Raw genomic sequence first — 13,003 nt, 5'->3', positions numbered from 1 at the left:
AAAAAAAATTATTGACTATTACTGTGTTCAAAATCATGAAAGGTGGCTTAAGAACTTAGAAATAATATGTTCTACCCGTGTGAGCACTGAATGTATCTTCTCCATCTGTACTATGCAAATTTTAATTGTCACTTTATATTCTGATGTAGCTTTCCCCAAAACAGTAAAGGCAGTTTATGTTTAGAATTACCTTGAGTGGTAAAGTTGAAGAGTGCAGGTGTGTCTCGCCCATTTGGGAGTTTGACATTTGGGTCCCGTAATTCATCGAAAAATGAATGTGCACAAGCTTCTAATGGTGTCAATCGGGCAGTTGGTGTATACTCCAGCAGACGACTACACAGTGCGATTGCCTCTGGTGGAGTTCGGGGTCGGAAGACCTGCAGAACAAAAAAGAGGGGATAGAACAATTAATTTTTTAGTGTAATAACCTTAACAAACTATCATGAATACTGAGTGTATTACCACCATGTACAAAATCATGGCTGCATTTGAAAGGAACCTTCTAGAATGAAAAGAGTTAACTGCATATGATTCACTGCACTAGGGTGAACTTTCAAGACTATATAGGAAAAACTGAAATAAAAAACTAAGGAAGTTGGGGGAAACCCCTCACCCCCCACATATGCTAATCATAAAGCAGCAGTACAATCAAACATGTGCACAAAGTATGATAGGCAGATGAGAGTCTGGGTTCTAGAGACAATCACAACTACAATAAAAAATTTAGGGTACTGACTGCAGTGGTAATAGATAAAATATTGCTTCTTTTGTATAATTTATGCAGAACAATTATTGACAATGGCACTATTGAAATTTGGCAATCAATATCTTTTAAAAAGAAAGAAAAACAGTTTACACTAGGCCTATAAATGTTTATTATTTGGTATTATCTTTTTAATAAAGAGTCTTATTGAGAAATTGAAAAAATGTTTTTTTTTCTTTCTTTTTTTTTTTCCTTTTTTCCTTTTTGTCCCCCTCCCCGAAAAAATGTTTGAAATTATTTGCTCAAGTAGTTATTATGATTATGGTCAGACGATCCTTATTTAAATGAACACTCTGGTTTTAAACAGAGTAGTGTTCTTTTCAATGAGTTACTCACTCACAGAAAAAGTCAATTGGCAACTAAATTAAAGAAAAATGCAAGTAAGTTAATTTGCCTAAAGAATAGAAAGTTTTCTACTCATCTATGTCTTAAAACCCCCACTCAATACATAAAATGAAAATATATTTTCAGTTATGAACAGATACAGAGAGAAACATGGAAACAAAAGCCTTTGAAACTTAAGAAAAATGAGACATATCTTTTGGTACAAAGAACATAGAATCAAATAGAAGATGTAAAAGTTGACAGACATATAAAGAGAAGCAGGCATTATAAAGAGATGGTAACAGACCCACGAGTGAGAAAAGGATAGGCAGATTGTGAGAAGGTACCAAAGAGCCTGGCAGGTTAAGTATTTCCTAATGAGAATGGCTCATGTCACATCTGGCTATTCACTTAGGTGAAGCAAAAATAAATATACATATATACATATATATATATACACACACACACATATATATGTATATATAGCCACACTACAGAGATCATTTACATTTTAAGACACTATTTATAAGAGTATTTCCTATAGCAAAAACCATCTCTTTTTTTTTTTGCTTTAGTATTCACATAAATTTTATTTTTAAGGTGCTAGGGATCAAACCCAGGGCCTCACACATTCAAGGGAGTACTCTACCACTGAGCCACATATCTCCAGCTCTACACATTTTATAATTAAAAAGATATTTTACATGTAATCTGAAAGTTAATCTGAGTAGGATTTTAGGAATTTATTTCAGAACACTAAAGAACTTAGGTCAATTTATTTGACTATGTTAAAAAAAAAACACTCTAAGGTTGGTCAAACACTGCTTTTTTTCTTTTAAAGGATTTGGTTTTTATTACTCAAATGCTCAGATCTTCCACTGTTCTTGGCTATTTCCCCTCTGTTGTGCCCAGTTAGGTCCACAGTCAAATTCAAAATGAAAAAGAAAATAACCAGCGGAAAAACTACTTTTCATTAAAATAATTAAGGGATACTAAAATATTATCACTGGAGTAATCTGCATGTGTGATAGCATATAGATTTATTGGTCTAATAAAAAATGCCTTTGTGTCAAAATGGAAACACATTAAGTAAAATTAAAAGCACAAACAAAAGGAAGAATAATTATTTCCTATTAGTATTCAATTGTAGGGAAGCTGGACAATAAGCGCATATTTTTTTCTTTTTGGGTCACACCCGGCGATGCACTGGGGTTACTCCTGGCTCTGCACTCAGGAATTACTCCTGGCGGTGCTCAGGGGACCATATGGGATGCTGGGAATCGAACCCGGGTTGACCGCGTGCAAGGCAAACGTCCTACCCGCTGTGCTATCGCTCCAGCCCCAATAAGCATATTTTAAATAACTTAAAAAATTTTACATTAATGGGATTTTATAATAAAGGTATTAATAAAGAAGCATCACACGCTTAAAAAAAAAGTCATCCACATCTCTCTTTTTTTTGGGCATCTTACTAGCTACAAATGATACCCATATTGGTACTAAGATAGACATCAACCCATTTTACCAGGGAATTCTAACTCATGGAATCAGAGTTAAAAACAATAAAGACCAGACTTCATTTCAACAAACCATGTGAAGATCAAGAATTATTATTTTCAACTCTCTGATAGATTCCCAATGAGAAAAATCTTGGAGCTTAGTACTCTGGATAAAGCTTGATAAAAATTATATAGGGTCAAAACCCAAAGCCTTCCCCAAAGTTCACATTTCCGACCTTAATACAGCATGGTGTAGTAGCAGACATCTTCCAAAAATTATAGGCCAAACTAGAAAATAGTTTCCTTTAAAAAAAGAAAACCAGTAACATACTGAAATTTTTTCTCTAATGGAAAGTTCTTGCTGCTGTCTCATCCCTCATTCTTTTTTTTTTTTTTTTTGCTTTTTGGGTCACACCCAGCGATGCTCAGGGGTTACTCCTGGCTTTGCACTCAGGAACTACTCCTGGCGGTGCTTGGGGGACCATATGGGATGCCGGGGATCGAACCCGGGTCGGCCGCGTGCAAGGCAAACGCCCTACCCGCTGTGCTATCGCTCCGGCCCCCATCCCTCATTCTTTTTAATATTGCTAATACATAGAAGTCTGACAATATACCATATGTAAAACCTAAACCATACAGTCTTAATGAGAACAAAAAATACAGGTACCTACGTTGCTTTTACTATTATACAACAATGATTAAACTGCTTTGCCTTTCAAAAAAGTTCTCCCCCTAGGTTTATAGACCTGCCCTGAAATTTTGGGAAAAAAAATATAAGTACATACCCGCACTCCTGAGGTGAAATGTCCTGTTCCTGACGAATCCTAAAGATGATAATGCAGTGAAATAATCCAAACAGGGGAAGTCAATCCAAAAGAGAATAGTCCAGCAAGGAAAAATATATCCAATGTTATAAGAAATCCATCGTGTGGGGGGGGGGACATAGAAAATGTTTATACAGTTATAAACTTTAAACATCAGTCTCCACAGTAGCAAGTCCAAGTTTTAAAAATTATTTCACCACAGTGTATGCAAAAAAAATTTTTAATTGCGCAATGGTGAGGCACAGTAAAGAAACATTTTAATTTTAGTTTATATGTTCCAATGCCAGTGCATTTATTAAAAAAATACAAAACCAAAAAAAGTGAAAAGCAAAATGAAATCTAGAAGTAAAGTTCCCAAAGTAAAGTGTTTGGTCTTCTATGACCTGGATTTATCATCCATTGACATGGCTTGGAGGGTACATAGTAGCCCACTTTTAAAGATAAGAGATCCCAATATGCTAATTTTTCTCTTAATATATTCCAGTTATACAGTATAAACATTTTTGCTAAATTATTAGTGATGGGAGGAAGTTAATAATTGTATTTATTTGTATTACTATAGATTCAAGCCACATATTTTCAATTTATGAGAACTAAGAAGGATCAGGCCACCGCGGATTATTCTCCATTTTGGATTGACTTCCCTGCTAAAAAGATATTTTGCTGACATTCTTATTATCTTAGGACTCTCCAGGAAATTGACAAATCACTTCAGGAGTGCGGGTATAAACTTACTTTTTCTATTGTGGGCTTTGCCCCCTATACCCTTGCACCCACTACTTATGAAAAATATAAAACATTCTTTCCCCCTTTTTGGAAAAACTCACTAAAAATCCTTTATCTGAGCAATACAAATTCAACACGGTCCCATCTTCAAATATGCCCAATTCACCCACCAAAAGCTAAACAAAAATATGCACAATAAGCAATACAACTAAGGGACAGTCACAGTTACAGGTGACATGCATAGCAATATAGTATACCAACACCTAGGCACAACGGAGCCACATACGCCAGGGAGGTTGCAGGGTCTATTATGTCTAGGTATTGAGAGCAAATATTGGCAGAACTCACCAGTAGCTGTGAATTCCCTTGGCTATTCTAAGAGAATTTACATTCTTTTAGGATAGTTTCCAGTGGGGGAATTAAATTTTGCAAAAAATAAATAATCCGCGGATTACTTTTAGTCTGCAGACTAAAATTTAGTACACGGATTAAAATCCGGCCCATAAGAATAAAAATCTCTCATGAACTAAAAACACAACCAGGTGGACAAAAATAGAAAACCAGACTAAAAAGAACTGAGAGCACAAAGTAAGACTCAAGTGGGCCAACTAACAATTAGTGAGCAGACTAAATATGGCCAGGCAAGTATGCAGCTAGGCCATGAAGAGCCCAAAACACCCCCTGCAAAAACTAGAAACAAAAGTAAACAAAGAAAACAGAACAGAACAAAGCAAAACATAAAAAATAAAAAAAGAAAGAAAAGAAAGAAAAGAGGAAAAAAACTGAAAAGAACCAAAACACTGACATGAACTTTTAAGTGATTCGACTACTACCTCACCTGTGCAGCAACTCATTTTCTTAAATTAAAAACAAACTCTCATCACAAATACTGGTCCATAGATGAAACTAACAGAAAAAAGTTACGTTTTTCAAAAAGTCTCTGTGGTATTGAACAAATCCAAATGAGTCCTTAAACTAAGAATTATTAAAAATAAATTTGCATTTGGATAACAACAATGACAGAGGCAATTTTCTCCTTACATATCCTAGAAAAGACTTTGCCATCATGTTTCAATTTCAACCCAGACCTAACTGTAAGGACTGAAATTTAAGCCCTTTAAAATAACCATTTATAAACAGTCATACATATATTATCATAGTAAGACCTACGGTTGATTCTCACAGCATCAGCACCCAACAATTCTACTGCATTCAGCAGCTGACTATAGCAATGTAAAAATACCTATGGGCAATGATATCTAAGCGAACATAGAACAAGTGCTCTGCCTGCTGAGTAGTTGCTCTTCTCTCTTTTTCACTGTGACAAATGTACAACACAGACACCATGCCCCAAAAGTGAGACAATGCATTATTAGTTTATTAAATAGATAATTATGTTAAGAAAAAAATGGAAGTCCAATGAGGTGTACATCTATAACATTTATAAGAAAATCTTTATTTGATTTTGAAAAAGTACTTAGAAATTTTAGCTGCACTAATTAAAAGGTTTACTGTGTTTTGAGGGCTATTACTATGCAGTAAAATTTGTCCATCTAATTATCATTTACTGATAAAAAAGGGTTAACACTGAAATGTGATTTATTAAATGCCCATTAACTCAATTTAACTCTCCATTGTTCTTAAAAGTTACTGTAGTGAGGTTATCTCCTTAAGAAACAGAAATATGGGGTCAGGACAGCATTATGTGAGGTCCTGGATTTGACCCCTACCATCACAAAAAAACAAAGACTGATACAGGAATATTTCCTTCCATCTCATATATCTCCTCATTTAAGAGAAACTACTCAGAGGTGCAATGATTCCTGCTGTATTTACATCTGACCAAATAAAATTCTACTGTTAGAGCCTAATCCTTCTAGAATCTTTAACTTCCTTTAATAGCTTCCTACATTTCCCTCTACCACTTTCACCAGTACCTATTCATAATACCTACAGCACATAAAACATCTCAGAAAATCCAGATCACACAATCAAGGATGTTGTTCAATACTTCCTTTTAAAGAATCGGCTATGTCACCAGCTTTCTGCAAGAGCAAAAATTATGCATTTTGCTTCTTTTGCATTCTTTCTGGTACTCAGCACAATACCAGTTACATAGGAGAAATGGACTTTAAAAGAATAGATGGTAAATTAAAAAAAGAAAAAAAGAAAAGACTTTTGCCTTCTTTTCAATCCATCAGCCCTGTCTGCCATCTCCCAGAAGTGATTTGGAAATTTAAATCTATTTTTTTTAATACTATACTGCTCTAATATGCATTAACCACCCCAGTAGCATGATTATAATGTGCAGTTTCCAGCAAAAAAGGGAGAATACAAACATTATAAGTAGAAAAATGAGAAAGCCAACTCATACAGGAAAATGGATATTAGAAATTAAGTGATTATTTCAGCACTAATGAAATGCAAGGCAAAAAATCATAAATAACACAGTATATGAATGAGACAAATGATAACAGACTAAAATAATGTTCAGGATAGAGTAATAATACAGGAACTGGTTCACCTCAGCAACAAAAACAGATGACAAGTGACAATTTCAGAATCTGACAAAAATCCCCAACATATTCGTATGCTTTCTGGAATACATGTGAACAAAATTAGTAAGGAAGAGTTGAGAAAAGGTAGTAGGAGAGTGATCCTCAAAAAAGTTTGATAGCAATTTCTATTTTGTGTTTGCTAGTCCCTCTGAAGGCATTTTTAGTTATGTGTTAAACTACAGTTCAAAGAGACTAAGTTTATTAAATTTTGAAAAAAATAAAAAGTATCAAGGGCTTAAGGGAAAAGACAATTTTGTAGAAAATGGTAACAAAATAAGTTTAGTAGAGTTTTTAAAAATTTATCTTTAATCACAGAGGATAATAATCAAAATTTGTTTCGTCTAGTCTGATGACTGATAAAACCTCAGAATTTTAATCAGTGTTAGTTTTGTTAGCTGGAAATATTAATTTACTTTGAAGCATGTGGACTGCATTCAAGAAGTATGTAAGGATTAACTTTTGTGAATACTTTCTAGAATATTTACCAAATAATCTACAGTCTCATATATCCTATAGATATACCCTATATATAACTATTAAGTAACAATCATATAGGACAAAAACTGATAAACACATTCTGAGGTAACTGATACCCACTTATTACCATTGTAAAAGAGAAGTCAGAAGCACCTATGTAATTCATCATATGACTTGAATTATATGGTAGAAATAACCATGGAGAACTCAGGTAAATTAAAAAATATTTCATGTGAGAAATGAGGTCTTAAGAAAAAGCTGAAGACTTATTAATCAGAAAAGCAGCATCCTAAATGCGAGAAGGGGGAGACAAGAGAGGAAGAAATCAGTTTGAATTCTCTGGTCAGCAATTAGGAAAGCAGTCTGATTATACTGAATTATTCAGCATGACTGTATGGCCCCGTCAAAATGAACTACAAATAGGGCAACACTCAAATATGTAGGTACCAAATTAAACAGTTCAGGATCCAGGGGATTCTAATCTTTATTTCACTAACCAATTATATCATTTATGAATTTCATTACTCTGAAAGAAATACATGTGTTAACTGGTCTCATATGATTATAAATTTTCTGCCTACATGCATTTGAGGATGAAAGAGCTAGAGAGATTCGGAAAGTGAGTTCTATGGACGAGATGTTTCAGGAAAGGGTTAGAAACAGGATAAGAACTAAATTTTTCATTTTTTTGGAAAAAAAAATAGAGGCAATTAGAAACAGAATGTCTGTAATCTATCATACAAACTGGGATATGGATACTTTTGAGAGTGAAGGAATGCAATCAATAATTTCATGTGGCCTATGATCAACCTTTTTACATTATTTCAAATTTCTTAATGGCAAGAAAAAAGAATTAGAGTAACTTTAAATAGAAGTGATAGTATTACACATGCTTTGCAGAAAGATAACTGGCAGCAATGAGGATGTAAACTGAAAGAAATCAGGAGGTAGGAGGTTGTTTTAACAATTTTATGATACACGATAGCCTAAAGTAAACTGGCAGCAGAGTTAAGAAAAACTGCGGAACTCTATCAGAGGAAGAATATTTGCAGTTATTCAGGACTAAAATGGAAGAAGCCTTTACTGCATATTTTGTGTGTCTTTTCAAAAGAACCCAGAAAAAAGACAGAGAGGCTCTTATCTTACCAAACCAAGCTCAATCCTCAGGCACAGAGAGCAGTTGTGCTCAAATTAGATCCTTACTTGATAGCTAGTAGATATTGTTTGATATACTTTCATGTATATCATATTCATATACTTTCATATACTAAATGAAGAACTTAACTTTCTTCTTCCAACCTATAATTTCTAATCCGCAAACTCTCAGTCTACTTTTGAATCATTTCCTTTTGTTTCCCAGGAATTGTTATCCATCTGAACTTTTGTGAAGTGGGTGGGGGATGGGGAGCACTCCCAGTGAAACCCTGTGGTGCTTTAGAGGCCAATGCAAGCAAAGCCAGGTCCTTGCACACACAAACTATGTATGTAGTCCCTTCCTATTTTAAATCATTACCATCTATTTTCTCCCCTATTTAAACCAAAGTGATAGCATAACGGGTAGGGTGTTTGCCTTGCACGCGGCTGTCTCGGGTCGATTCCTCTGCCCCTCTCAGAGAGCCCGGAAAGCTACCGAGAGTATCCCACCCACATGGCAGAGCCTGGCAAGCTACCCGTGGTGTATTTAATATGCCAAACACAGTAACAACAAGTCTCACATGGAGATATTACTGGTGCCTGCTTGAGCAAACCGATGAACAAAGGGACAATAGTGTTACAGTGCTATTTAAACCAAAAGTCAACAAATTATACTGCTCCAGCTATTAGATAATAATAGGAGGGTCACTTAGTTGATTTTTATATTGAGTCCTGCTATACATCTTACTGATTTCATCCCACTGGTTTATTTTTGTTTGCAATTTTTTCCTTTACAACTTAATTAGTTTAATGCTTTCATGAAAGACATATTTTCATCTCTTTATTTACTATGATTGCCTATCTTTTTGAGAAGGCCAGCATTCAATTATAGGGATACAGCTATGCTACAAACACTGCAGCACTGGAAATGGAAGCTTAACATACCTACAGCTTCAGGACATGGGATGTAAGAGAAGAAGACAATAAAAAAGGAAAAAGAGCTTTTGTTTCATGATCCTTGTTTACCTCCCAAGATAAGCATGCTTTTTTAAAAACCACAATACTGGCTGTCTAACATAAAGGAATATTTTGCAAATAGCTATGCACTATCATAATGGGGAAAAAGGGGACAAAATTCCCCCAGCAATGTAAATACTAGCACTTTCACGATAGTATCTTAGGTGAGTGGAATAATGAGAAACTAACATAGTGTACTTATTACACAATCAACAAACAAAATGTCTACGCACACTACATGAACTAAGAGTTCAAAGTTTTAACAGACAAAACTGGTATGAAAAGTGAGTCATTCACATAGTACTGGAATGAAAAGCTAGATAAAACAAATGAAAAGGATTTATATAGATTATTCAAATCCGAAAAGCATTACTGTAAAATATAGAGAAACAGTAGAATCTAGAGGACAAAGGAAATTTTAAGATACAAATTGATCATAAACGTTCAATCAGTCACTTTAAATCTATTCCTTAGGTTCCATCCTGGCTAATACTTCAACGCAAGAGGGAAAATCGAGGTGAGGAAAAGGGCAAATATGACAACACATTTTTACTAGTTGCTGTCTTGAGAGACAGAGAGAAAGAGATAGAGAGGGGAAGAGGAGGGAGAGGAGGAGAAAGAGGAGAGAAGAGAGAGAACAGAAACTTACAATTTTATGACCTCAATTTCAACTTTATGTTGGTCATAAAGTTCATATCAATGACAAATACTAAGGTTAGATTATAACAAAAATCTTTATTTCTTTTTAAAAACACAAGATTACTAAAGAAAATATGGAACATGAAAATGTAAAACCAAGAAAACAAAATCACCAACACTCTTCTCATTTATACTACTTGTTAGCAGTATGAAATATATTTTTATGTCTTTATTCACTGTCACTGTCATCCTGTTGCTCATCGATTTGTTCGAGCGGGCACCAGTAACTTCTCTCATTGTGAGACTTATTGTTACTATTTTTGGCATATCCAATACACTAAGGGTAGCTTGCCAGGCTCTGCCGTTCGGGCGCAACACTCTGGGTAGCTTGCCCGGCTCTCCGAGAGGGGTGGAAGAATCAAACACGGGTTGGCTGAGTGAAAGGTGAACGCCCTACCACTGTGCTATCACTCCAGCCCATGTCTTTATTCAACATACAGAATTCTTTGATATTCTTTAACATGACTGAAATCACGGTACACAAAAAATCATTTGTTATAAACACCTGAACTTGAATAAACTTAAAAAAATTTTATCCAGTCTATAAACCCAAGTAAGTCATCCAACAATTCTCTGAATTTAGAGCCATCTAAGATTATTAAATACCTTCTAACCCAGAATCAAAATGAAATTGAAGTGAAAAAAATCAAGAAGTAGTATCTCAAACTATTCAGAATTATTACAAAATTTAAAGGAGAGGGTAATATTTTGTTTTCTTAGTTAATGAAAGCTACATCGTAAAACCCTGACACTAAAATCTGACATTGTCTGACTCTAATAATTAGTAACAAGAGAATTGTAGTAAGATAGTCACAACTTGAAGAAAAGTAACTAAAATCACAATAAGATCAAGAGAGAGAAGTCAAGAGATAGACTCTAAAAATACATTACTTTATCTGTAGTCATAAATTATTTTTCTTAGTAATATCCAATATCTACAAGCAATTATACAAACTATTTATTGACAAAACCAGTTACACCATATTCTTAAATACAGAAAATTTTACTTACAGAAAATTTTACTTCAAATTTATATTAAGAAGAGTATTCCTAACCCACAAAAATGTATAATAATGAAATATAAGTATACAGCGAGAAAGGTACATGGAAAATAACTAGAAATTCAAAAGAGCTGAAGCAGCTAGAAATATATAGTCTAAGTTATTAATCTTATTAACAGTTGACTTTCTTCCCTCTTAATTTCACAAAAATTAACTAGATTAAAAGAAACAAACCTTTTAATTAAATCTCTTAAAATCATTTCAATTACAGTATCAAAAGAAAACAAGTGTTCCTGGAAATAAGTAAATATATGTCTTAAAAAAATCTTTAACATTGAGATTAAGAGTTTGCAACTGCTAATAACATCTTATTAATATATAAAATGCCATCAATATATACTGCTAATATGACTACATTTACTTTTATACCTGCTTTCAAATAAAAAATAGGAAAACCTAAATGAAGAAAAAAAATCACAAAATATCATCTATAAAAACTCTACACATTTCAAGTTAAAATAAAAATTATGCAAAGTATTTTCATATATAAGCAGTAAAGGAGCAAGTAACATTTAATGTTAAAGACGTTGCTTTCTGAATTTTTAGTCAAATTTATATATAAGATCCTATTTCCAAAGAAATTCTTCATTTCACAGTGATAGAAGTATACTGTCTCTTCTACATAAAAGAAAATAACCTAGCTGGTTATAGGAAATCAAGAGAAATAAACTACTGCAGTCAAGAAACAGTGATGTACAACCACCCATCTTTTCATATAGAACTACTCTGTACTTTGTACTCAGGCAGTTATCTAGTCTCAAAATAGTTTAGTTTAAGAATAATGAGAAAGATCAAGTTAACTGATTAATACGCTTTATTAAAAAAAAACCTCATATGACTCACCTTAGTCCAAGGATGTGCCTTAATTTGAGGAAACTTAAATTCTGTGTAGTTTGGGTTCATTTCTCTAATTTGTTCCCTGGTTGGTGTTCCCAGGACCTAAGGGGGGAAATGCAAGTTAGTGTTGCAATTTTATATACACTCAAAATATATTCAATGTTTTCATGTACTGATTTCATTGGAAAAATGTATTACAAAGTTAAAAAATATATAATTTGCTAAACAGAACAGACTTTGAAATTACTTTTAATTTATATTTTACTACAGATTCTAAGCTCTTATACTTTCATTATGTTGTATCAGGATTGTAAAGATTAATAAAAATATGCAAGAAAAAACACACATTTTCATGCTATGTTAAGATGCAAAGTCTGCATCTGAAATGAGACCATCTTTTATTTATTTGGCAATGTTCAGATACAGATCAATAAACTAGTTAGAAGAATCTTATTCAAATGAAGTCATTAATAATTCCATTTCATCACTAAATATTTTATTGTCTTCTGTGTACAATATATGGGAGATTTAAATAATAAGGATTCCTGTTATGGTGAGTTTACATATTTATGTACAACTACAACATAAGATAACATGTTGAGTAGTAATGGTCACCAGGGTGGAGCAGGATTTGGATGGGTGTGCTCACAATGCTGGGAGATGACTGCAGCTACAAGACCTCACTGGATGATCAGTTCACACCAATGACCAGGTGAAAAGTGCCAGGAGGAATGTGCTATAACTGAAATCAGAGAGAGTACAGCACTTGCCTTGTATGTGGCCAACTCAATTCAATCCCTGGCAACCCCAAATTGTCACCTGAGCCTGTCAGGTGATCCCTGAGCTCAGAGCCAAGAGTGAGCAGAGCCAGGGGGGCACTGCTGAATGTGGCTCCCAAACCTAAACAAATAAATCTTTTTAAAAAGAAAGAAAATAGGTATTTCTTCCTGCAAGTCAGTAATTCTCCAGCTATTCTGGGTACCTGTGCCCTGCTCATCCAAGCTCTGGTCATGCAAAGTGAGCATCAGGGCCCTGCCTGGGACCCTGCCCCAGGAGTTGCTATATTTCCTTGCACAGCTCCAAA

General features: G+C 34.2%; 1 protein-coding gene across 2 annotated transcripts in view; it reads right to left on the bottom strand.

Annotated features, from left to right (window-relative positions):
- GSK3B (glycogen synthase kinase 3 beta) overlaps positions 1-13,003 on the bottom strand; it is a 204,413-nt gene that overhangs the window by 30,746 nt on the left and 160,664 nt on the right. The window contains exons 8-10 of one of the 2 annotated variants that reach the window (XM_004606697.2): positions 11,926-12,021; positions 3,372-3,410; positions 191-377 (exon numbers count right to left, since the gene is read on the bottom strand). In XM_004606697.2, coding sequence (XP_004606754.1) covers positions 191-377; positions 3,372-3,410; positions 11,926-12,021 — 322 coding nt within the window. The remainder of the gene's footprint in view (positions 1-190; positions 378-3,371; positions 3,411-11,925; positions 12,022-13,003) is intronic. The other variant, XM_004606698.2, reaches the window with a different exon arrangement.

Source organism: Sorex araneus, chromosome 2 (assembly GCF_027595985.1).
Source record: "Sorex araneus isolate mSorAra2 chromosome 2, mSorAra2.pri, whole genome shotgun sequence".
Classification (NCBI taxonomy): domain Eukaryota; kingdom Metazoa; phylum Chordata; class Mammalia; order Eulipotyphla; family Soricidae; genus Sorex; species Sorex araneus.
The sequence above is the reverse complement of the archived record's forward strand: the minus strand, read 5'-3'. Positions and strand labels throughout refer to the sequence as shown.